The sequence below is a fragment of the Podarcis liolepis genome (assembly GCF_965112155.1).
Source record: "Podarcis liolepis genome assembly, chromosome: 5".
Taxonomy (NCBI): Eukaryota; Metazoa; Chordata; class Lepidosauria; order Squamata; family Lacertidae; genus Podarcis; species Podarcis liolepis.
In genome coordinates, this window is record NC_139556.1 from 42311210 (window position 1) to 42337505 (window position 26296).

General features: G+C 41.7%; 1 protein-coding gene across 5 annotated transcripts in view; it reads right to left on the reverse strand.

The window, feature by feature from the left end:
* Positions 1 to 26296, reverse strand: part of INPP5A (inositol polyphosphate-5-phosphatase A) — a 231293-nt gene that overhangs the window by 24714 nt on the left and 180283 nt on the right. For all 5 annotated transcript variants that reach the window (XM_083506000.1, XM_083506001.1, XM_083505998.1 and 2 more), the window contains one exon: positions 8110 to 8183. In XM_083506000.1, coding sequence (XP_083362126.1) covers positions 8110 to 8183 — 74 coding nt within the window. The remainder of the gene's footprint in view (positions 1 to 8109; positions 8184 to 26296) is intronic.

The following is a 26296-nucleotide window of genomic DNA, read 5'->3' on the forward strand; positions in this document are numbered from 1 at the left end:
ATTATAATAATTAATAGAGAGAGGTGATAAAGTTAACAATTGCCCACCTGTATCATGGCGAACCACAATGTCCTTATTTCGTTTTTCACACCTACCACCTTTCCATAGTGATTACAGTCTACCAAAGACCTATTTTCAGCTTACCCAGAGCTTGCTGTTTGTTTAATGTCAGGGTGTCAGGTGACTGACAGAACCTACAGCGCTCAAAAGAATTAGAGTCAGTTTCTCGCCGCTAGTACAGCAGAAAACAAGAGTGTGTTTAAAATGAACGGGCCTCACCATTTGCTATATAAAAGACTACCCCCCCCCCACAACCCCAACCCTGAGGTCCACCAGAGGGATGACTTTTCAGGTGTCAGTGCTCACCAATAAATCAGAAGTGGGCTGTGCTGGTCCTTGTGCCAGCAGGCATTCAATTGGGGTGGAGACAGGACTTGGCTAATAAACACATCCATCTTCTCTGTCAGTTAATGCCAACTCTTAGTGGCTTGGTTTGCATATACTGCTAAGCCACGCTTTATTAACTGCCCAGCAGCTTAACTATAGTTTGTTTACTGCCAACAAACCACGATCTTAAACCATGGTCTGCCATTGGTTTATGAAACTTGCTTTCCTTTAACAAGTGTTACGTGCAAACCCAGAACTCACCCTTAACCATGGTTGCCCACCCCAACCAAGACGTTTACCAAGCTATAAAGTCATAACTAGAAAACATGCCAAACCTTGGAAAAACCTTGTCTGATTGTCTGTGGGACCAATCGCGGTTAACATTTGCTTTGTTAATAAAATCATGAGCTAAGCAAACCATAGCATAGTTAGTGTTATGTGTGAAGCAGGCCATTGAAAAAGAGAAAATATCATCCACACAGGTGGTTAAGTACCTCTTGAAGGTCAGAAACATACACATGGCTCCAGTAGACAACATTCAGTAATTAACATCACATCTTTTCACCATTAAGATAACAGTGAAAATATGGCCATGGGAGAATACTGGGGGCATGCTAAGCTTCACTCTCGGTTCATGTGGGTTAATCAATAAATGCCCGATAGACATCTCCTGTGTGTCCTTCTCAACTCAATTCTGTCTGAGAATGTGACCAGGAGTCCTCTCTGCAGAAGCCATTTAAAGCCATTGTCCTTGAGAGCAGGTGCAGCACTAGGAGGTCTGTTCAGTTCTGTTTGCCTTGCTATGTAGTCTCTCATTTCTTTATGAAGAAGTAGAATCTACCAGGTGAGAGCTGGGAGGGTCCTGCAACTTTTGTGTGGCACAAGGGTTAAGACGCACCTCCGATGGAGGCTTTCTTCCACTTTTCCTCTCTGCTGTCTTTCTTTTGTGTGTTTGCTTTGTTTTCTCCTTTTTATATGTTTATTTATATTTGTTTGGCTCTTATTGTATGTTGAAAAGTTTCAATTTAAAAAATTGAAGAAAAAATGAAGAAGCAGAGTCTAGAGATCCCAGCAAAGTCTCAAAATAATGGGTAACTGTGTAAGGACTTGCCAGAAAGATGGCAAATTCATGTACGACATGAGCGGAAAGGCTAGCGCTTTGGGGGTTGTAAATCCTCTTCTTGCATCCTCAAATGAGGGCAATTTCCACAAGTGATCCTGAACTTCAATTTTGAATGTACATAAATCAAATTAAATATAGCACAATTGATTAGAACATACATATGCCTTAACAACGATGGCTTTCTCTTTCCTTCTATATCTTATTTAAGTGCATTGGCAACCTTTAAGAAAGATGCAATTTCATTTGAGAAACATTTCTCAACTTGTGCTCCAATTTTGGGAGTGAAAACCAAGGTTCAAATGATCCAGGAGCAGAATAACATCTGGGCTGGATGTGAAGAATCCTTAAAGGTAAAGGTACCCCTGCCTGTATGGGCCAGTCTTGACAGACTCTAGGGTTGTGCGCTCATCTCACTCTATAGGCCGGGAGCCAGCGCTGTCTGCAGACACTTCTGGGTCACGTGGCCAGCGTGACGAAGCTGCTCTGGCAAGCCAGCGCAGCACACGAAAACGCCGTTTACCTTCCCGCTAGGTAAGCGGTCCCTATTTATCTCCTTGCACCCAGGGGTGCTTTCGAACTGCTAGGTTGGCAGGCGCTGGGACCGAGCAACGGGAGCGCACCCCGCCGCGGGGAATCGAACCGCAGACCATGCGATTGGCAAGTCCTAGGCGCTGAGGTTTTACCCACAGCGCCACCCGCGTCCCGAAGAATCCTTAGATAGATGCTAATCTTGATCCACATAGCACCAAGCAGTTGCAGAGTCTCCAACCAATAGTATATCTTCTTGCAATCAAACAGCAACATTCTGGAAAGTTCAGATACAATTTTGATGGTTTTCCTGATGCAAAAGTTAACGGCCACTAGCACAGGGCTTACTTCATGTGTTAATTTAATTACTTGATTGTGTATTAATGACCATGAAGTTTTGCCTTAAGAACTGTTGATGAGACAGCTACAAATTACATATAATTTCCAAATTACTGTTAGAATGTAAAAAAAAAGCGAAAAAGTTTAACATTGTGGTTAGCCTAAAAAGCATGGTTTCAATGATAACTAAAAATTAAAAGACAAGAACTGACTTTTTGTTGTGGTCCCCCCCCCCCCCCCCACAATGAAGCTGTAACTATTTTCAAATTACGTCTCCCAAACCTAAAAAGAGTGAGCACTTTGTACAACATCTTCGGAATTTGGACCACAGCAGTAAGAATAGATAGAGCCCAAAGTTAAGAGCTTTTGATGGTCATTGATTACAATACAGTTTATAATGTGCTTCACTTTTAAATTCTCCAGGAATGATAATGCTAATGCTAATGATACAACCCCTTTTTCCTCCTGAGAGCTAGAAACAGAAGAAAACTTTAAAAAATGTATTTCTTACATGCAGGCCTAGGGACCTGCAATTCCACCCCAGCCCCAAACAAATCCTAGTATTCAAATGCAATGTTCCATAAGGACAGACTTCTAGAAACATACTTCATTTCTGCTCCCTGTTAGATAATGATTCTCGACTAAAGTTTTTTCATTGCTAAGAAGGGTTAAAGATCTCAGTAACTATTTCAGCAGTCAACAGAAGAAGAAAGAAAGCACGGTATAACAAAAGCATCACTTTAGGATTCACAGTAGAAACAAACCAGTACAAATATGTAATAATATTACTACTGGGAAGCACAACATATATACTGTAGTTATGGACACTGTTTTCGGGGGATTTAAAGGGGGATGCAGCTGTTTTCAAAATCAGAGCAAGACTGTTGCACACGAGGACAGAATTTTTTCTTGTAAGCATAGTGAAGATTCTAAGCAGCAATAGGAAAACAGATGAACTCTACCGTTGCTCTGAGCTCCTATATTAGTACCTGAAAAACACAGACTCCCTCTCTGCCCTGATTTTTGTGGTGTTGGTCATTCTGCTAGTTTTGGAAAATAATATACATATCTTATACAAAATAATTTGCACACCACCTTTTGGCCTTCAAAGTGCCCCTGGGGAAGTAAGTTCTAACAATATATAGTCCAGCATATTTTAAACCTTGAAATGCTGCATATGCAGCAATCGAGCCAAATTTTCATTGCAACTGTATACATGTCTACTCAAAAGGAAGCCCTATTGTGCTCAATGGGACTTACTCTGAGCGAAGTGTCTAGAGGACTGTAGCCTCAAAACCCTGTTGATTTTGCTGGGGCAAAGCTAAGCATGTGCTAAAGCCTGCTATCAAAGCCAGCAGGTTTTAAAAGTGCTTCGATTGTGCTTATTGCATTTGAAGGATTATAGTAAAAATATCTTCTTTAAATTGCCTTAAACAACGTATAAAACTTGAATGCTAAACAGCAGCTCCCATACCAAGAAAATGAACGGATAACCTCAAAAGATTGCGAGTTGGTTTTTTATGAATTAGTTTTGGGGGAGGGGAAAACACCCCAAACCCTCTCAAAACACTACTCTCCTTCCCATTGCTTGCCAAAAGTCTAGGCGCGCCATCGTCTTTTTTTATTCAGGTCCCAGCGTATTTACTGCCTCCTGTACCTAAACAAGTCATCTTGACTCTTCTTGTCAGACCACTGGCACTTCATCACAGCAGTGTCATGGCTCTCTGGCTCCAGGAGCACCACTAACACGGGAAAGCCAAATTCATCACGGGGGTGTGCAGTGTTCAAAGCTGTCACGCCTGCCCTGACGGATGACTTCTTGAGGGTAAGTGATATGAATTTACAGCTTGTATCGCATTCTTGAAACCAAAACGCAAGTCAGGGAGAATGCAACTTTCTTCAGGGTACATTTTCCGCCGCAAAGAAATTTAAGAGCGCTACCATTTCTGGATGGGGTGGCTGAGAATTCTCAAAGCACTCACCTCTTTTGCTCTGTTGGTTTATGTACCTGTGATCATTTTGTCAGCTGCTTTGAGCGTATTTAGAAGTGTCTTACAAATGTTTCAAATAAATAATGCCCCTTCCTTAGTTAGTAAGGCAAACCCGTTTACTGATGAAACCATACTTTATCCATCTTTAATGGCCAACGGAGGCAATTACAATGTGTTAAGAAGCAACTCAGTCATTGACACATTCTCTTTTCAGTTTAGTATTTCATTTACTTAGCTGGCAAAAGGATGTAGACTGACAAGGAACCAAAATACTCATTGCTTTGAAGCCCATTGAATTCGATGGGTCGTATTTCCAGGTAAGGGGTTAAGATTGCTGTCGCGATTCCTGCTCAGACCACCACAACAGAGGCTCTTATCTGAGAGGAAGGATGAGAGCTTCCTCATCCAGAGCAGCTGTATCTTGGGGGAGGGAATTACTGACCTCTTTCAGCCTCTGTTCCCCTGACTTAACCCACCTCATGCCATCCTCCAGTTCCCCCTCCTTGTCCATCTCAGTCTGGCACTCTGTGCCTGAGCCTGGCGACATCTCAGGACTCATGACAACTGCAGTCTTAATCTATTGTGCACATTTGCCTTACGTAAGAAATGCATTTCATTTCTTCTGCACTTCTTTCTTCTGCCCAGTAAAGGAAAGCCCTTAGAACAGGGGTAGGCAATCTAAGGCTCGGGGGTCGGATGGGGCCCAATCGCCTTCTCAATCCGGCCTGCGGACGGTCTGGGAATCAGCGTGTTTTTACACAAGTAGAATGTGTCCTTTTATTTAAACTGCATCTCTGGGTTATTTGTGGGTGTTTTTACATGAGTAGAAGGTGTGCTTTTATTTAAAATGCATCTCTGGGTTATTTGTGGAGCACAGGAATTCATTCATTTCCCCCCAAAAAATATAGTCTGGCCCCCGACAAGGTCTGAGGGATGGTGGACCGGCCCACGGCTGAAAAAGGTTGCTGACCCCTGCCTTAGAACATGGTGGCTCCTCCATGAACTTACGGGGCACTCGCCTTCCTCTGCATCCCAAAATATACTTGGCACACTTGATTCTCTCGCTACAGTTTGTTATGTAATCACTGTTTTATGGACCGTCCCCTGTTCGTGATTTATTCCTTTTTATATAGTTTGGACAGAGCCCTCTCATCCCATAATGTGAACAAACTCCGCACACTCTTGCCTTCAATTCCAAAAAAGCTTATGGTGACAAAGATGCTTCTACATGACGGATTATTCTGAACTATGCACCCAAGCTTTTTACAGTGTCCATTCAATGTGGTCCTCATCAAAACACCATCCCATACCCTCCCACCTATTTACCATTTCTATGTTCCTGCTTTTATTTCCTGTTGTTTATAAAAAGGATTAATGCAACTTTTCCTCCCAGCTCCCCCAAACTCTGGAGTGGAGTTTGCATCTGATGAGCGAGTCTTCTCCTATTTGCAAGGGAGCGGGTGGCGCTGTGGTCTAAAGCACTGAGTCTCTTGGGCTTGCCAATTGGAAGGTCAGCGGTTCGAATCTGTGCGACGGGGTAAGCTCCTGTTGCTCTGTCCCAGCTTCTGCCAACCTAGCAGTTTTTAGCATACTAGCGTGAGTATATAAATAGGTACATAGGTACCACTGTGGCGGGAAGGTAAATGGTGTTTCTGTGTGCTCTGGCACTTGTCACCGTGTCCCGTTGCACCAGAAGCAGTTTAGTCATGCTGGCCACATGACCCGGAAAGCTGTCTGCAGACAAATGCCAGCTCCCTCTGCCTGAAGCGAGATGAGTGCCGCACCCCACAGTCAAGTCTGACTGGACTTCATTGTCCAGGGGTCCTTTACCTTTTTTTAGCTTCTCCTATTGGGAAGCTTTAAACAAAACAAAACAAGGCGCAAATCCCTCAGTCGGTATTTCTAAACAGCAGGTATCTGTTTTTGTCTCTTGAGATAAAACATGTACCTGCTTTCTTCCAACTTCATTTCTTCATTATTCTTAATGATATTTCTATGGGTGCTTTTTCACCCAAGCAGATGATGAGAACTAAGGAAGGACATAGGAAGAGGCTGCTGGATCAGGCCAATGACTCATCTAGTCCATCATCCTGGTCTCACAGTGGCCAATCAGATGCCTGTGGGTAACCCACCAGTGAGACTCAAGCACAAGACCCTCCAATCCTGGCAGTGGTGTGTGCGTGTGTTGGGAATTACTATGGTAGGGACCGAGTAATGCACCCCTAACATAGGGGAAGAATGGAGGGTTGAAGGCACGCAAAGCAGCAAGAATCCTAGCTTGGTACTAATACAGGGCAAGTGGAGGTGGGGAAATCACAAGGACCAGGGGTCTGGGAAGGACCAGAAGAATCAGAGCCTTAACATATGTGAAGCAGGGAGTGCATCTACAAGTTTATGCTTTGGGTGAGAGAGGTTGGCAGGAGTTCCAGTGTGTGGAGGGCAGAAGCCCAGTGAAGAGGCCTTTCTCATAGCATGAGTGTGAAAAGTATAAGGGTTTCATACCCCTAAAGCTGTCCCTCGTGTATTAAATCTACTTCTCTGAGGGTATATGAATACTTATCAAAATGGAAAGCAGCCTTGTGAAATTTATTAAGATGCACATTTTCACTACTGAAAGTTCGGCCATGCTAACTTAAGAAATAACAAACCTGTTCTTTAGGAAAAGCAAAGTCCTCTTTTATGTAGATAGTATACACCTAAATATACAATGAGAGCTAATGCTATTTGGCATACATCTTCTATCTCTTATACAAAGGCCCTGAAATAACAAATTTGGGCTGAAATGCTTTGAGCTATTAATAACAATTCATCAGCATAATTCTTTAACTTTCTTTTTGTTGGTTCCCTTAGCTGACTAATGATTATAGCCACTCTTAACGCCTTTAGAGATGGTTTCTTGTGTGCACTAGCACATGCATCCCATGTTTTTGACTACTCCACAATGAACATCATTTTTTAAAAACAACAACAACCGCATAACAGAAAACACTTAAAAATATAAGCCTGTCATTCATACAAATAATGGATTGCTTCAGTTCTCTTGCAAAATATCTATTATACGGAAATTGAGTTAACTGTTCTCCAAAAACAAGTTACAGATAAAATCTCTTCTATTTGGAAGTTAGGACAAATTTGGAAGGAGGGGGGATGTTGATAGGCAGAGATCTATTTAACACAAGGTGTTTAAGGGTACATTGTTACTTTTATAATCTTAAAGAACTACCAGTCTATTACAAATTAAATTAAACTGAAGTAAAATTATAACCCTAACATTAAATCCTCTATTAATGTGCAATTGGCTCTGAATTCTCATTAAGCAAGAGTAATTACACCAAACATTTTCACTTCATTGCAAGAGTTCCACAGTTCACTTTTCAAGATTGGTGAAATATAGGTTATTTTTGCCCCCTTTAGGCAGGTATCATAGTAGAAACCTTTATTTCAGGGGGAAATCACATGCCTGTAGTTCTATAACAGTTGAACATAAACATGAGAAAATCCATGCTGGTAAGCAAATTTAAAGAAATGAGAACTATAAGACTTTTAGATGATTAACAGTATCCATATAAAACATTCTGGCCTTAATCCAGAGAACTGAAACTGCAGGACTGGATACAGTTTCTTTTACATTCCCAACAACACTAACTTTACAATGAATGGCATTCTAGTTCTCACCAGATTTCCAAAGTGTGCTTAGAGTTAGGATGTTAATTAAATAGACCACTTGCATACATATCTTACCTGGGAGGAAACGAAATGTCCAGTTCATATAATTTGTCTTTAAAGACTGACAGCTCTTTGTCAAATTCCAAAAGCTAATAGGGGAAAAAAAAGAAACCAGAATTAAAACAAATAAACCCTTGTTTTCTTCAAAAAAGGTAATTGTTGAGTACATTTTAAGCTGCAATACTTACACCGTGATAGGTTTCAAGCTATTGTTAATGTTTTGCTTTATGATGCTGTTTTGTAATTTTAATATTTTATTGTACACTGATTTGGGGAATTGTCATGAAAAATGTAAATTTCAAAACAAAATAAATGAAGAAAGGAAAACATGATGCTGAATTAAAAGTATTGTGAACAGGTCCATTATTATTATTATTATTATTATTCTGAGAAAAAGAAACAGCAATGAGCATTAAAAACACACAATATGAATTTCTTATGAATGCTCAGAAAGTGTTCAACTTTGCTTTTATACTAGGGGCCCACCATGTGGGAATTAGCTCCTTTCAAAGATTAGCTCAGAATTGTTAAAGAAGCACTAGTTTTACTTTTTCGGAGGTAAAACTAATTAGCTGTTCAGAATATTAAAATATAGCAAATTAAGATGCTAACCACTCAAGAAAATATGCTCATATGGTGGTAATATTAGCTGCTGTACTCTTCTGCCTAGAAAAGAAGTTATGATAAAAACATAAAAACAAGAACCCAAACTGTCATCTTAAAATTTACCTGCAAAATAAAACCAAACCACAAGGCTATGCAGAACAGCCCCATTTGACCACAAAAGCAAGCAATATTCCTATTCAGCTATTCTGAGGCAGTCACAATATTATTTATGTATCACCTGATACAACACATGATTATTTATAGAGTTGTGTTCCTAGGCAGCAGCAGTGAAGACACAATACCAGAGACAGATATTAAGCCAGCTTTAATGTACCAAAAGAAGCATATGAACCCCCTGGACAAAGTTTTCCCCCTGTAGATTGCCACAAAGAAAGGAAGTGTGTAGCTTAACATTGTGCTCCGAAGCCAAAAAACAAACACCCTCCTCATAAAAGAACAATACTAGTAGTCTATATTTCAAAACAGGAGCTATTCTGATGGGCATAAAAAATAATAATCTTCGTCCAAGAACCAAGACCAGCATTGAGTCCGACGTGCAAATGAACCTATAGTGCTACCGATCCATTGCTGTAAATGCCACTTTCGGTTTTGACAAGCATGCCATCAAAGCTCTCCTTATAGAGCCTGTGTGTTTACTCCCTGTTCATTAATCATGTCCCAACTCACAGCTGTGCTGATACCATTGTATGAATGGCAGAGGTTCCGAATGAAATTAGATTGTGTTCTTCTTTCCCCTCCGCTCTGTCATAAATCATTCCTGAAATGTGCAATTAGCAGCTACTTGTACACATTAATTATCTGTGTGAAAAGCAGATACCTGAACCACCTGCACAACTGATTAGCTACCCTCCCTGTGGCCCACCCATTTTGTCTACAATCTCTGCAGCGCCACCAACCACCTATCGAGGCGGATTTTTGCCGGTGTACGAATATGGGCCCACAGGAGCATGAAATGCCACTCCTTCCTTTCTTGCATAGCTCATGCCAAGGAGAAAAAAACAAATGGTTTAAGATGCTTTATATTAAAAAAAAAATCCCTTATTGCAAATGTATGCAAATTATGAGAATTTTAAGGCCAAGCAATCTACATCCAAAAGCAGTGTAAGAGTTGTCTAGTCCCCGAGGCGCCATAAAGGCCACGTGCACTTTGATCATGGGACTTTGGAAAAAAACAAACAAATCACTCTAGAAGATGATCACACAATGGTCTGGTTTATATACACCAGCTCATGGCTTAGCCCAGAGACACGAGCCTCAAGCTCCTGAGAAGGAGATTGTAACTGCTTTACTCCTCCCAACACACGGTTTCGTGTGTTGTTTGAACCTGGGTTCATGGCTTAGTTCAGGCTTCCTCAACCTCGGCCCTCCAGATGTTTTGTGACTACAATTCCCAGCATCCCTGACCACTGGTCCTGCTAGCTAGGGATCATGGGAGTTGTAGGCCAAAAACATCTGGAGGGCTGAGGTTGAGGAAGCCTGGCTTAGTTCTCCCCAGACTAGCCCCAAGCCGATACCAAGGTTTGTTCTTAGTTTACAGCTCTTGGTTACTCTGGAAATAGCTCAGCCATGCCATGCCTTAGGGTGGCACAGCAGCAAAATGACTGGGGAGGCGCAAAGCGGCCCCAATGGTAAATCCACTACAACTCTCCAGCACAATTTTGTTTAGGCAAGCCTACTCAGATATGTAGAATGTTTAATCTCTTTTCAGCTCATCACTGATTTTAATGATTATGTGAATATTCTAAATAGCTGATACTTTTGTTTTATTCCTTTTGTAGTCTGCTTTGAGGTTTCTTTCTTTCTTTCTTACAATCAAGCAATATATAAATTGTGTGAAATAAATAATGTCCACCTTTGGACTTAGTGTGATGTGCAAACCCGGCCATTATAAGAGTTGGGGTGAGCTGTGGGGACTGGACTCTTCTTCCCCACTCCGGCTCAACTTTATCCCAACAACCTTAACCAGTGTTTCCACTTAACTAAGGTTTGAAACAAGTTTCCCTTGTTTCCCTCATTAGTTTTAACCATGGTTAATGTTAGTGCAGCTGTACAGTGGTACCTCGGGTTACAAACGCTTTGGGTTACCAACACTTTGGGTTACAAACTCTGCTAACCTGGAAGTAGTACCTCGGATTGAGAACTTTGCCCCAGGATGAGAACGGAAATCTTGCGCTGGCGGTGCGGTGGCAGCGGGAGGCCCCATTAGCGAAAGTGGTACCTCAGGTTAAGAACGGTTTCGGGTTAAGAACGGACCTCTGGAATGAATTAAGTTCATAACCTGAGGTACCACTGTAGTACAAAACTGTAGTTAAGGCTGGCACTGCAGGGAGACTCTTGGGAGAGGAGAGGTGCTGGAGACAGAGAGAGCATGCAGTCCCATCAGAGCAGTAGAACCAACAGTGGTCAGAAGTCGGCATCAAGTCCTCTGATTTCACAGCCCGTTCTTTGCATACGATACTCATTCTGAAAGTTTTGATTTGTGATTCATTCAACCATAGTACAGTAGATGAGCAGATGCTACTCAATACATAGATAAATGCCTTGAGCTGATAGACAAAGCCCTGCAGATACTGCCTTGTTTTTGTCCAACAGTTTGTGAGCACTGCACAAGCCCAATGGGTGCATTTCAACAGAACACTGGATTTTGTCCCATAATATTCAGGAACTGGTGAAGTGCCAACATGGTGTTTACATATATAAAATGACTAATCAATAGCATCTATTAGCAGTTGTTTGCTACTACATCCAATGCATCTTTTGTTAATAGAAATGAAGAGTGAAATCCTGTTTGTGTCTACTCAGATGTAAGTTCACTGGGTTCAATGAGACAAGTGGGTATAGGACTTACAGCCTCATGGAAGTATGGTGCAAAACTGCCTTTCAATACAATTATGATGGAGGGAGGGGAAAAAACTAGGCTGCAGTCCTAACCCCACTTACCTGGGAGTAAACCCCATTAAATTCTTTGGAACTCCTGAGCAGACATGGCTTAGTGTATGTTTATAAACTGACAGTTTTGAAGCATTTCTGTGAGAAATTTTTTTATCTAAGAAGCCAAGACAAAAGAACATTTTGAGAAAGGAGGGCTGCTTGTAAAATATAAAAATGCAAAAGACAGAATAAGCAAACAATGCTTCATAGAACACAATGGTAAAGAATACTCATTGAGAATTCCAGAGGCTGGGGGGAGCTAAATAGCTGCATTGTCTTCCTAGATGAATTCAAAATATCTACAGTGTGTACATCCAGTTTGCTTTGTTATGACAATATTCAGGATCTGACAGAAAGGCCAGGGCCTAGATAAGGGTTAACGGTGGTTCAGACACTTAGCTCCCAGCTCTTTCCCCAGTAACAGCCGCAGACATTTCTGACATTTTTATGTACTGTGGGTGGTTGCTTGCTTAGTTATGTGCTGTGTATTGCAGAGGAGCTATTGATATTGTTGTGACACAGATGACAGATAACAGGAACACAATTGTGCTGGCAGCCTCCTGTAGCCTCTCCCAACTCTTTAAGGAGCGGGGACATCCTTACAGCTGCAATGCTGCTTACAGAACCCAAGCGCCAGCTGCTGGAAGGACACGATAGGCATTCTTACTGTTATTATTTTAGGCAGTTCTAGTACAGAGAGAGGAAAGCTCAGGCCCAGAGGCCAAAGTCTATCTGTCTGGCTCTTAGGACTCTCATTGAGCTGCTCTTCCTGCTCAGCCACACACCCCTCTCCACATGCCAGCCGAGCGTGCGCCGGTGGTGACAAATTAAAATGTCATGTCTCGGATTGTTAGGAAAGGGATCAAACAAAATGAACAGCATCGTGAGGCTGTATGAAATTTATGCCGCTGCCATATTTGAAGTACTGCGTGTACTCTTTCTTGCCACACAGTGCCTGTTCTCAGTAAGCCAGGAGTCATCTGTACTTTAGAACTCAAGGACCGCTTCTCCCCATATGAACCGGCACAGACCCTGCAACCATCATCCTAGGCCTTTCTTCATAGGTCAACTCCATGAGAGGTCCAGGAGGTGGTAACATGAGAACGGGCCTTTTTTGCAGTGGCTCCCCACTTGCAGAATGCTCTTCCCAGGGAGGTTCGGCTAGTGCCTTCATCACATATCTTTAGGTGCCAGGCAAAAACATTCCTCTTCTCTCAGGTCTTTGGCTAATTAAACAATCTATGTTCTCGAAGCTACCAACTTGAGTTTGACCAAACTGTGGGAGGCAGTGGAAGACAGGAGTGCCTGGTGTGCTCTGGTCCATGGTGTCACGAAGAGTCGGACATTGACTAAACAACTAACAACAACATGGCCTTTTAAACTGTTTGTGTGCATGTGTGTTTATTGTTTGTTGCCGTGTTATGTATTTTTGTGTTTTTTATATTCACTGTGTTGAAGCATATTATTTATGAGGGAAAGCTGAATTATTTATTATTAACTCAGGGGGGAAAAGACAACTAACAGCACAACCCTATGCATGTCTACTCACAAGCAAGACTAACTGTGTTCAAGGAAAGTGTGCATTTAGTTTTTTTTTGGGGGGGGAAGGTCCCCTCCTCCAAACACTAAGAACTATAAATTATTTAGAAGGTTATGTGTTTAAAAATTTGGTTGATCTTTTTCTCTATCGCTCACGACAGAGATTTATATATAAGAAAACAAACTTACGCACAGTGTGGGGAAAGTTACCTTTTCCTCCCACTCATGAGATTTGAGAAATGAGCCACCCCGAGGAATTGATTGGCAGTAGGAAAAAAAGAAAAGAAAGACTTTCTTGCACAATGCCTAATTCATTTATGGAATTCACTGCCACAAGTTTCGGTGACGACGACCACTGGCTTAGATAATTTCAAAAGGGGATTAGACAAGTTTGCAGAGAACAAATCTCTCAATGGCTATCAGCTGTGATGGCTATAGGGTAACTCCTCATTCAGAAAGTGTATCCCTTTGAATAACATTTTTTTTGGGGGGAGGGGGCAATATGGGAGGGCTAGTGCCTTCCTGTTCCACCCCTGGAATCCTTGCAACCAGAGCATTAGGCTGCTATTATTAATGTACAGGTACCGTAAAACCATTTTTAAAAGCCAGCTATGTGTTATGTTGGGGGGGGGGAGCTGCTTTATCTCACCACAAATAGCAATTTTGAGCACAGGAATATGAGTTCATACATCACACACCACTTGGCCCTGGACTGTGCAATATTTTCCTCGCAGAAATCGCAAATGGCTTGCAGGTGAAAATCAATATATTGTTCTGTTTAGTTTACTCTTCGTAACGCCATTCTTGAGAAACAGCTCTTTCAAGCGTAATAAGGAGACGGCGGCACTGGGACAACTTAAGCAAATGCATTGCAAACTTAGTGATGTAGCTCCCATGTGATGCAGGAAACAGGAAGCAGGGTGCACACATTCTAATACGGGGTCAGCAACCTAAGGCCCATGGGCCGGAAGCAGCCCGCCGAGGTCATTTCACCAGCCCCTGAACTGAGCTGTCCACTCATGCGCTGCGCTAAATCAGCGCAGCGCAGCGACTCGCTTCTGCAGCGCCGGAAATTGCGTTTGCACATGTGCAGATGCTGGAAATCACGGGTGCACACGCGATCCAGCCCACAGAGGGATCTCCACGGGACCGATCCGGCCCAGGCAAGATAAACCTTGCTGACCCCTGTTCTAATACATGTTAATCCTATGGACTGTGACAGGCTAAGGCACATCCAAAATTGATCCACAGAAATCAATAGTTAGCTATAAGTTAAGTTCATTGGTTTTAGTGGGTCTACTCTTGGTATAGATTAATTCAGCCTTTCTCAACCTGTGGGTCCCCAGATGTTGTTGGACTACAACTCCCATCATCCCTAGCTAGCAAGGCCAGAGTTGTAGTCCAACAACATCTGGGGACCCACAGGTTGAGAACCACTGGATTAATTGGATACAGCCCTACAAGTGTAGGTTTCAAGGTCAGTGGTCTTAATTCTATGACGTGGTGGGATGGCACATTAGTGTATGGAATTGTGCATCCTGTTGCACCCAGTGCCAAGGCATAACTTTGCAACTACTGTACAGACAGCAACAGCGGTTAGTGTAGCATCCTCAGTGCCTCCGAAGGATGGATGTACTGCATGGGACAAATCATGTGTGCTTTTGGAAACACAGATTGATTTGTGGGAGTTGTCTTTAAAACCTAAAAGAAGAGATACAGAGCTTCTCTACAAAGAGTACCTAAGGTTCCACTGGAGCAATGGACTTGTAGTTGTTCTTTTATGTTCCATGATTACCAGTGGTCCTTTGTGCACTGCTTGCAGGTGGCTTTCAAGACCATGATGACAACAGGAGAAAAACATGAAGAAGCAATCCACTTCTCAGTTTTAAATAGAAAAAACCAGCTTGTCTCTTTAGCAGCTACAAGCAAAACTTAAAGAAACAACAGCCGTTGGCTGCTTGAAGGTTTCTCTGTCATACATGCACACAGCTTCACTGGATCATGGCCATGAAAGAAAAACACAGCAGTTGGATTTTAATCTCTCTGCAATGGTAAGAAAACATGGTTGCCCATAAAGAAGAAGTGTACCAAAACAGAAGCTCTTTGGTTAAGGTTAAAGACCCATGGGCTGAGAGCCCAATGGTTCTTGGTCATATGGAGTCACACCAGCTAGTCTTTCCTTCATCACCTGTCACGCCAACAAGTTACAACTATCTTAGGGATGGAAAGTGGGCTGCTTGAAAGTCTTTCTACTCTTATGAACCAAGGACAAGCTATGGGCCTACTGGAGTATTTGCCTAGAATATAAATGTACATAATGATTACATTTGCATTTGAAATTAACAATCTGACATTTCAAATAGCTGGAGAAAGAACACAGTCTGAATAGTTAAATAAGATGTGTAAATATTGCTTGCTTAGGCTCAAAGCAAAACAGCTACCCTGAAAGTGGGAGGCAGGGGGCGGAATCACTGTCCATAGGGACACTAGTATAAGCTGCCTTGGCTAAAATCACAGAAGTATGAACCTTTTATAAGGGGGCAACTTAATTCAGTCATTGGAGTAGAACAACAGCAATTACTCATCAAGACCTACAGACCAAAGTCAGAGCATTGTTAGATCAGGAGGTGATATTAGCAGCATTTATCAAATCTATCTGCAGCAACCACCAGAGAATTCCCAGCTGCGGAAGGGAAATGAAGTTTCAGGAAGAACAAAAACACACTCAACACCACAACTACGAGAGAAGATCTGACAAAAAGTAGTCATAGAGATTTAAAACACTGGAACGTGGACCAAAGAATTCCCTTTTTGTCATTCTTGTGTGATTCAAATATATTAGTGAATGTGTATTTCTAGTACATATCTAGTACATTCTAGTGCCAGTATTTCAGTGCCCCTACTCTAATGGATATGCTATGCATTCATATAACCACAGTATATCAGACATTACCTTCAACACGAAGGAAGGGAGGAACAACCTGAGGTTTATTCTAAGTCCAGTCAGTGTTATATCTCTACATCACACCCCATACATCATACTCCTACTGGTGCCTTGTGACACCACCCAAGCAAATGACAGCTAGCATCACTAAAGGAAAACCTAAGCATGGTAAGTTGCGTTTAGAAAGGAGCTCCAATGCATCCATTATGAGTTGCAGAGGGCAGTGGGAAAAAATGCTATCTCCTTGTCTCAATTCCCCCCCCCATACAGTCCATTCTGTATTTAGATCCTATGGACTCACTACAGAAAATTATGTGATATGATACAGAAGTTCAATCTACATTCTTCTCAAATCCTCTTCTATGTCCTCTCAACCCTCTGCTTTAGTGTCCTCACTGCAAACTAGTTAAGGTAGGTCTCACAGACTGACTGGCCAAGCCTGTTCTTACTTCCTAAATAAAGATAAATTGAGTGTTAAAAACAAAAGCTACAGAAAGAGGGGGGAACCAATCAAATCTGAAGTTGCGGAAACAGAAGTCTCAAAATTCCTGTATTTCAGGCAGTTGGACTACATGATCCTTGGGGTCCCTTCCAATTCTATGAGTTTATGACAAAAATTAAGATGCAGAAGCATCCCAAGTTAAATCTTCCACTTTATGATAAAGAAGAATTGACCACCTACTTTTTACCTGTGCTTCCACCGAATTGTGTGGAGGTTCAGGCCCTTGAGATATGCTGTGCGCTGTGGCTTATTCCCTGAACGCGGGTGACAGTTTGGTCACTGGATTTAGTTATTTATTTGTATTTTTTTTCCAAATAAATGCAAAAGCAAAATGTCACAGAGCTAGATAAGTGCCTCCATATGAGCTTGTATGAGTGAGTTAGTCAGTACTATAAAATACACCTGGGATGTATTAACACAAGTCGGGGGAAGGATACTTGCATTCTACAGGGGACAACAAACTATCAGAGATTCCTCCAGCAGTGAGAGAAGTTCCAGGAACACAGGAAACCAACTGCCTTATACCAAGTCAGAGCATTGATCTGTACCACTCAGTATTTATCTGCACCTAGGGTGAGGAACCTGTAGCTCTCCAGATATTGTTGGGCTCCAATTGCCAGCAGCCTCAACCATCAGAGATGATGGGAGCTGTAGCCCAGCAACATCTGCAGGAATAGGATTCCTCCCTCCTTAGCCTACACTGACTGGTAGCAGCTTTTCGGCATTCCAGACAAGGACCGTTCCTAGATCTTACCAGGAGATGCTGGTGATCAGACATGGCTTCTGTTGCACGGCACTGAGCTACAGCAATTGTATGAAGGAGGACCCGCATTCCTTCATCTGCCCTCTCTTCATAGGATTCAAACCCACAGCCTCACCTTTACCAGCATAGCACTCTGACCTGTTGAGCTATTGGCCGAGTAAGGTAGCTTAGTCCTCCATTCCCACTATCTGCATTATGTGAGTTCCAAAATAATCTAGGGACTCATCCATGCATGTTTTCCCTGGATTCAAGATTGTATAATAAGGGTGGCCACTGTGCTATAGTCCACAACACTTTGTGCCATAGACAGAAAGCAGATTTCCTCTGAAAAAAATGCTGGTTTCAAGCACTGCATTCCTCTTTAAATTATTTGCTATAATCTCCTCGCAGAACGGTTCTCATTTTAAGGAGACCAACACACTAATTGTTCTAATATTCCTTTGCATTTTACCACCCATTCACCCTTTCCCCCAAATCCTAGGCAACTGTGATGCTGAGCTTTCAGTTCCTTTCCCTCGTCTTAATTTACCCCTTATACATCATATTCAAGATTTTATCTGGACAGGGGCTGGATGGCGTAGTGGATAAACCTCTGCCTTTTCACCTCTGGGATCAGGGTTCAAGTCAAACCCTGATGAAATGCGTTTGATCGCCCTAATCTAGTTCTTAGTGGGCAGTATTCCCATTATCTTTAAAAGGGTCAGAGCCAAGGCCATTGGGAAGAGTGCATTGTGCTATATCTTGTCTATTGATTAATACATTTTCAGTGATGCCATTTCCTTAACCTTCATGTGCACCCATTCACACACACGCTTATCAAAGCTTCGTAAAAGGTCTTTTGCTGATTGGAAACCTCTATCTTATCTCCTCTCTCATCTGTTCTTTTTAGGATTTACTTTGAAGCATTTTAAAAAATAAATCAGATTTCTGCCACCAGTTTAAAAATTCTTGCTAGATTCTCTTTAAAAAGAAAGAAAAGCTGAATACCAAATTATTTTAAATTGTGGAAAGACATATATACACACTTTGTAAACAGAAGTGCTTTGCACCTTATTATAGATAACTTTTCTTCTCTATATGAATTTATTAAACAAAGTTCCATCATCAAAGGGCAATTGGAAGTGTTCCCTTTAATGAAGTCCAGCTGTTAACCAGAATATATGCTTCAGGGGAAAATCTCTTTTATGAAATGTATCAAAATATTTTGGATCCGCTAGAAAATGTCACGATGAGATATATGAATCCAGTCTTTTCTTTGGGATTGAGTCAACTAAAGTGGGAAGCTTGTAAATATATGAATGCAAGTTTATTCTAAATTCAGCCCTCCACATATAATAATATTATCTCATCCAACCAGCAACATACAAGTATACTGACTGGCTCGCAAAAAATGAACTCAGCTCAGTTTTTACCAAGAAGCCAGCAAGAATTATAAATGCCTTCAAAGTAGGAAATTCAGCCCTTCTAGCTCCATCTTTCCAATCCTTTCTGTCTGAACTTTTCTCTCAGGTCATCCTGTGACACCACAGCAACCCCAGGGTGGGGTTCGATTCTCTTTATTTTTATGACTCCTGCATCTTCTTTGGTACCAACAGACAATATTTTTCCAAGCAAATTTCAAAGAGTCACACTCTAAACAGAGGGCAATCGGAACTGATAGGTGTACCACATGAATCAGGAGACAGAGGCAAAGATACAGCAAATGCTAAGAAAACTAATGACGAGAACAATGCTCAATGATCAGAAGCATACTCTTCTCTTGAATGATCGGCAAGCAGATCAAACACCAAATTCCAGATATGGTCAACAGTTAAAGCCAAAGATTAGAAAGGATTATGGGCCCATATGAGAAAGTCAGTCAAACTGTCAGACATACTTTCAGATAGGAAATAAGGGGAATTTAATATCAGGAATAAGCCATGGCTGCATTCTCTCAGGCTACTAGAGAGGGTGATGAAACTACTGGAAGGAGGAATAAAAGTCCCTTGTGCAGTGCCTTCTCAGTTGGTTGTTAGGTGCTTGGGAGCCACAGAGCAACGGGGCTTTGCAGGCACTGTCAAGTGGCGGTGCCTGCAAAGCCCCTTTTGACGAAGGTCTGTCTTTAACTGCCTGGTGCTTGATGCCAAATGTAGGACACATAGGTATGGCTTGCTCAAAACTTGGCCTACCGTTCTAAATGGGGAAGCCTGATAAGGCAGATTACTCTTACAAGCTGGAGGTTCCTCACCCCTGTTGTAAATCCACGCCCTGTGTTCTAAATGAATGTCAGTTGCAGAATGCACTGTACTTCTTCATTTGCTTATTTTTCCTGGGCTAAAGATGTGAATCATGTCATGCCCAGTAAAATACCACTTGACTCATATGTTGAAGGTTAATCTTAAATCTGGATGAGTCATGATTGGATCCTTTCAGTTCTGCTTTGTAATTGTTCCAAGATTCTAACATATCTTTGGTTACACCCTGGTTGAATTTCAGCAGGACTTTGGAATGCATTTTGCACATGTGGGCATGTCCAATTTCATTAAAACGCTGCACAATTGCCCTAATGCGCAGTTCCACAGACAAAAACCATAAAAGAAAAATTGGTTTGTGTGTGTGAGTGTGTTGTGGCAGCGGTAAAGTTCATTTAAAAAACAACTTTTTTAAAAAAACAACAACTACAAAAGCAAGAACCATTTACTTGGCGGTTGTTTTGTTTTTTACTACAAACAGATAGAAGGAGGAGCACAAATCTCTCCTCACCTAGCTTGCAAAGCTCTGGAACTGTATCTCAATAACAGATTTGTATAGTTTGAGTTCTGTGCTGAGAAGAATGATCAGACACAGTAGAACTTCAAAAACTGGGCTGGAATTGGATTGTGCAGTCACCCCTAATCTTAAGGTTATCAGCAGCTGAGGGCCCAGGAAACTGAGGCGCATGTTTGGATCACTACTCAGTAACTCTGACTTAAGGTGATGCCTTGTATGTGTGAAAGGGCTACCACAGACCTCAACTGCAGAATATTTCCCTGTATCATCTCAAAGGTGTGGATACGCTTGTGGGAATCAGGCCCTGGTGCAATCTGCATTGGAGGAAAATGGATGCATGCAGGTGTTACATCCTTCTGAAGACCACAAGCACCAAACTCTGCTCTTTTCCAGTTCTAGCAAACTCTCTGGAGTGCAGCCTAGATACATAACCTACTTCCTGCTTCCCGTGGTGGGTGCAGTTCCCAGTCATAGCATATATAAAGCTATAATTTAGAATTAAAAGGAGCAGTTTCTAAACCTATGTATCTCAGCTGTGTTCTTTGTAGAGGGGCGTTAGAAACTCGTATACTATAACAATCCAAGGATAAATTTGCCTCAGTTTACATCTATTTCTTCCCAGTTTCTTTTGCTTACACAAGCTATATACAATGTAGAATTATTCTGGAGGGGCAACAAATTTCACCAGTTAGCCAGCGATTTAACTCCAAACACAGTTTTAATGCTTGTTTTCATGGGGAACTTGTATGAGGCTGCAATCCTAACCCTGCTTACTTTGGAGTAAACCCCACTGAATTAAGCAGGACTTACTTTCGCTAAGTATAGTCAAGAAGACTGCACTGTTAAATTACTGAATCATAGAATAGAATCATAGAGTTGGAATAGACCACAAGGGCCATCGAGTCCAACCCCCTGCCAAGCAGGAAACACCATCAGAGCACTCCTGACATATGGTTGTCAAGGCTCTGCTTAAAGACCCCCAAAGAAGGAGACTCCACCACACTCCTTGGCAGCAAATTCCACTGTCGAACAGCTCTGTCAGGAAGTTCTTCCTAATGTACTGAGGCCCTAAGTATTTTTCTTTTTGTCTTTCATTGTAATCCTATGCATGTCTACTCAGAAGTAGGTCCGACTCAGTTCAACAAGACTTATCCTTATGCAAGTGTATATAGCAGAACTTTCCAACGTGGTGCCCATGAGCACAATGGTGCCTTTGAGGTAATCCTCTGCTGCCTAAAAAGGCTCTAAGACCTCCCCATTCACTGCCACCTTGCCCAAGAGCTGCTAAGGGGGGGGGGGGTTACCTTTTTCTCCCACGTAAGAATTAAGCTTTGGAAAAGGGTGACACCCACCACTGGTTTCTGAGAGAGTACTTCTTTTAAAATATTTTTTCTTCTGGAATGTGATGTTAAAAAGAGAAGAGATAATAGTGTATGGGCAATGATAAGGTAGCCTGCTGATAATGAATTATTTGTCAGTTGTTGTCTCATCTATACAAAGTCCAGTTTCTAAACCTATGAAAGTAATTTCCAAGTTAGTGCATTTGGGCTACGGTGCTAGCAAAATGGCATCTGATTAAAAATCCAAATAGCCCCATAGGCTTAAAAGGCTGGTGAAGAGCAGCACATTATTGTCATGAGAAGAAAAAAGAAAAAGAAAAATACAGGATCAGCTCTAAGGAAAATGCAGCTCTGAATAGAAATTGTACAGTATTTCTGTTGAACTAGTTATTTGCATGTATTTCAGATTTTTCACAAGCGTGCTAGCCATTTCTACATCTTTTAAAATAATTTTTCTTCTGGATTACGATGTAAAAAAAGAAGAGATAACAGTGTATGGACAATGATAAAGTAGCCTGTTGATAATAAATATTTGTCAGGTGTTGTCACATCTGCACAAATTCCACTGTTGCTGAAGAGACACCACACTGATAAAAAAAAGGTGGCTCTGAAGAAAATCAATGGATCTTGAGCTCAAGCAGTTGCTATACACATAAGAAAACATCTCTATCCAACAGCCATATTGCTGTGAAAATTCCCAAGCCTTGCGTCAGTATAGCTAAGGAAAATTTAATCTTCCCAAATACTCATCAGGGCACTCCATCCTGCAGACCTGACAGCCCCACTTATAATTAATTATACAATTTCGATGGGAATATCGACTAAACAAAGCTATAAATCATAGAAAAAGTCAATAGGCATGGACACATTCAATCATGTCCCGACCAATGATTACTACTCTTAAAATACAATAATTATTTTCAGGAGCCAGCTTGAATTAAATTTCTGTCAGGCTGGTACAAGGCTGGTGGGTGATGAAGGATGCGATGGATTTTTTGGGTTGAATTTGGCCTAGGGACATTTATCCTTTTAGATAGGTAGTTTGTTTTTAGTGATCATGGTGCTGCGTGTTTAACTAGACCATGAAGATTAGATTATCTCCAATGGCTCATTATATCATTTATCTTTTTCTTCCATTCTTGATCTGGAAGATTTCCTGCTTCCCGGTGCGTAAATGAAACGGCAACAGATTTTGAAATATAATGTTCTAAAGTGGCCTGCCTGCCTGCCTGTGTCTTTGCAAGCAAACGTGAGAAGAGCCATGCATGGGAAATTAACCCAACCAAGGCTCAGAATGCTGCGGGAATGCCAAGAACTGCCATAAACAGGAATGATCATCTTTAGCACCATCCACCCCCTTTTCTTTTTTTAAAAAATGGTACTGAAATACTGCACAAATATAATTATAATCTTTCGAGTTGCTTTAAAAAATAAACTGAAACACACATATGATACATCAAAAGAGGAAAGCTGGGTTTTTTTCATTGTTTATTTATGGCTGCTAGTATTTCTAGTGAGAGAGCACTATGTTAAAAATTATGCGCTGAAGTATAGCTTTTACATAATGCCCATGAATTCCCCATACCTTCCATGCAGAGGGAATGATCTGTATAAGCAGACGGCCAATGCCCATTACTTTTTATATACTCATATATTTAGCAGGGACTATAAACTCAAGGTCTACGAGTCCCTTGGCACTCACAGTCCACTGTCCTAGGACTGTGCCCTTATGTATCTCCTCACCCATAATGGAGAGATCACGCTAGCAGGTTCCTCATCTCCAGATACGACTGTCGACTTCTAAATAGGTAGAATGTTAAGAGCTCCACGGCAGGGGGCAGTTCAGAGGCTAGTATGTTGCTTCAGCTCTCTGCTTGCCTATCATCCTTCAGTGACAGATGTGCACATGTCTGAACAGGTGGGGTAAAAGGCCAAAGGCGCAGCACATTGGATTGCTAGTCCTATTGCTATTCCTATCAATATTTCCTGTACATCAAGGGTCCAGATGTTGCTGGACTGCAGTTCCTATCACCCCTGTCAATTGGCCAAGCTGGCTGGGATGATGGGAGATGAAGTCAAACATCTCAAGGATCATCTGCATCATTCTGGAATAAGTCTATAAACCATCAAGTGTGCGGCGGTGAGGAATGGGATTCAATACGCCCCAAAACAATAAACAGCTCAAAAGGCCTATGTAGCCAGGCTTTTCTAAAATGGATTGGAGGAGGAAACTGGACTAGCCAAGAAGTTTCCCTTCAGAGATATATGGCACCCACATCATTCACCGGTCTTCCCCAGTCTGATGCCCTTCAGGAGTTTTGGTCTACAGCTCCCATCAGCTCCAGCTGGTCAGGGATGATGGGAATTGTAGTTCAAAACAGATGATGAAAGCTGATGTATGCCATCACATGGAATACACATATATTGAACAACATATATGCATCCTGTACGGTATTCTAAGAAGCTCAGGTAAATTCCAGCTGGAGCAATTTCAGAGGAGCAATGCAAGGAGCTACTGCACTATTTCTAGATATATAAAGTGTTGATGGGGCTCAATCTGCTTTGAAGAACCACATTCTGATTTGGGAACCCCCTCCTCCCAATTGCTGTGTAGTTACCCCAGTGAATCTACACTTTCACTACCTTCAAAACCAATGCTGGACTGAACCACAGCACCAACAAAGCTCCAAACAGCTCCAAAATGTGATGATTCATACAATAGTCATTCATGCTTGAAGAGTGAAGCAGCCCTGATTCAATCATTGTAAGAACAAGATAGGAATTGCATATGTATTAATATAGGCAAAGATAACAGAAATCCTTTGGCATGATATTACTGTCCAGTCGTACCTTGGAAGCCGAACGTCTTGGCTCCCAAACAATCGAAACACAGAAGTGCATGTTCTGGTTTTTGAATGATTTTCGGAAGCTGGATGTCCAGTGCGGCTTGCGATTGGCGGCAGGACGCTCCTGAAACCAATTGTAAGCTACGCTTTGATTTTTGAACAGTTCTGGGAGTCGAATGGACTCCCAGAACACATTCTGTTCGAAAACCAAGGTACCACTGTATAAAGAAATGGGAATTGACAAGGAGGTTTGCATTCCTATGTGGTGAAAGGTATCCCTGTCTTCATATTGATAAAAAAATGAAATAAATGAACATCCTTAGCAGTACCTGATATTCCAAGAAATTAGTTTGTGCAGTAGATCTCCTTATTAGTCAGATTTACTGCTGCAAACATCAATACTATTGAGGTTTGTGGCTTACAATAAGCATTGTTAATTTACACCCGCTGGTGTTGGGGGCCACAAACGCAACAAGAAAGATCTGCAAATGTGAAAAACCTTTTCAAGGTGTCACTGTTCTTTGATTCTCCTATGGTTTCTGATAATAATAGTAGGAACAGGCTATGATTCTGTTACACTAATGAAAACATTCTGCTTCATGCTACCCTTAACACAATGTCAAATGAGAGACAAAATTAAGATAGTAAACATATATGAGGTTTGATGAGCCTGTCTGTTTCTGTGTAGAACAGTTTTTTTAAAAAATCTATTTTTATTAAAGATTTTCTTGATTTACAAAGGTATGTGCAATGTCTCTCTCTCGTTTCCCCCCCATGTAACTTCTTTTTTTTTTACAAATCGGTTTCATTTGTTGAGACATTAGGAAGAATAGGGGAAGAGAGGTGGATGTGTAGAACAGAATTAAAGATTTTAACCATTTGTTGCATCATGAATTTTCCTTCAAAAAGGCCAATATATATTTGAGTCCTAGTAATCTCAAAGGAATTCAAAGCTTTAACCTTGAGCATAATCAAGTGAAATCTGCAGCCCCATACCCACTGAACAGGGAGTTAAGTCCTACTGAACTCAATGGGACTTATTTCCTAAACCCTAAACTGTGATTAATTTTCAACTGTGGTTTGTTGCCACAGCTTCATAAACCATGGTTGAAAATGGTCTTGTTTCAACAAACCACAGTGAAAACTAACCAGAATTTGTTGGGTTGGGATTGTGATTGATTGAAAAGTGAAGCAAAAGCTTCCATGCTCCCCCACATAGCTATGTCAGAGGTTGCCCTTTGTGGTGCTAGCCTAGGATTCAGTAACACATTCAAGCTATCTCAGAGAATGAATGTACAGCAAGAGCAGCCAGGGTGGTGCCACAGAGCTGCCTTCCTAACACTGGCAAGGCTACTGCTTACCACAGTGTTTCTCAAATTTGGGTCCCCAGCTGTGGTTGGACTACAACCCCCATTATCCCTAGCTAGCAGGACCGGAGGTCAGGGATGATGGGAGTTGTAGTCCAGCTGGAGGCTTAAAGTTTGAGAAACAGAGGCTTACCTGAACAGGGGGTGGGCAAGGGTGGCAGTGAGGTGGGGGTTGCACGAGTGCACCAGCAGGAGTCTTGGATTGCCTCTGCAGCACCCCCCCCCCCATCACCACATCAGCTGTTCCTGGAACAAGTAACTTATGTACAAAATACACGGGTCTTTTGTCAAATCTAAAAAGAAAAGGTGCTTAAAATTTGGCAACTTGCTTTGAAATACTCAGCGGCAATCTGAAAGAAGATCCAGCATTTTAGGGGAGAAAACTTAGAACCTTAGGAACACAAACTCTACAAACATGACAAGGTAAGTTGTGATTTTTTGCTTGTACCCAAGTTTAAAACATAAGGAAACCCATAATTCGGGGGGGGGGGGGAGTAATCAGAACTCAAGTTTCCCATGTGAACTTGGGAAAGTGTGGTGGTTTTGCTCATGTAATTTTACTCATTTGAAACTGTTTAGCTTGCTTGTCTTTGAA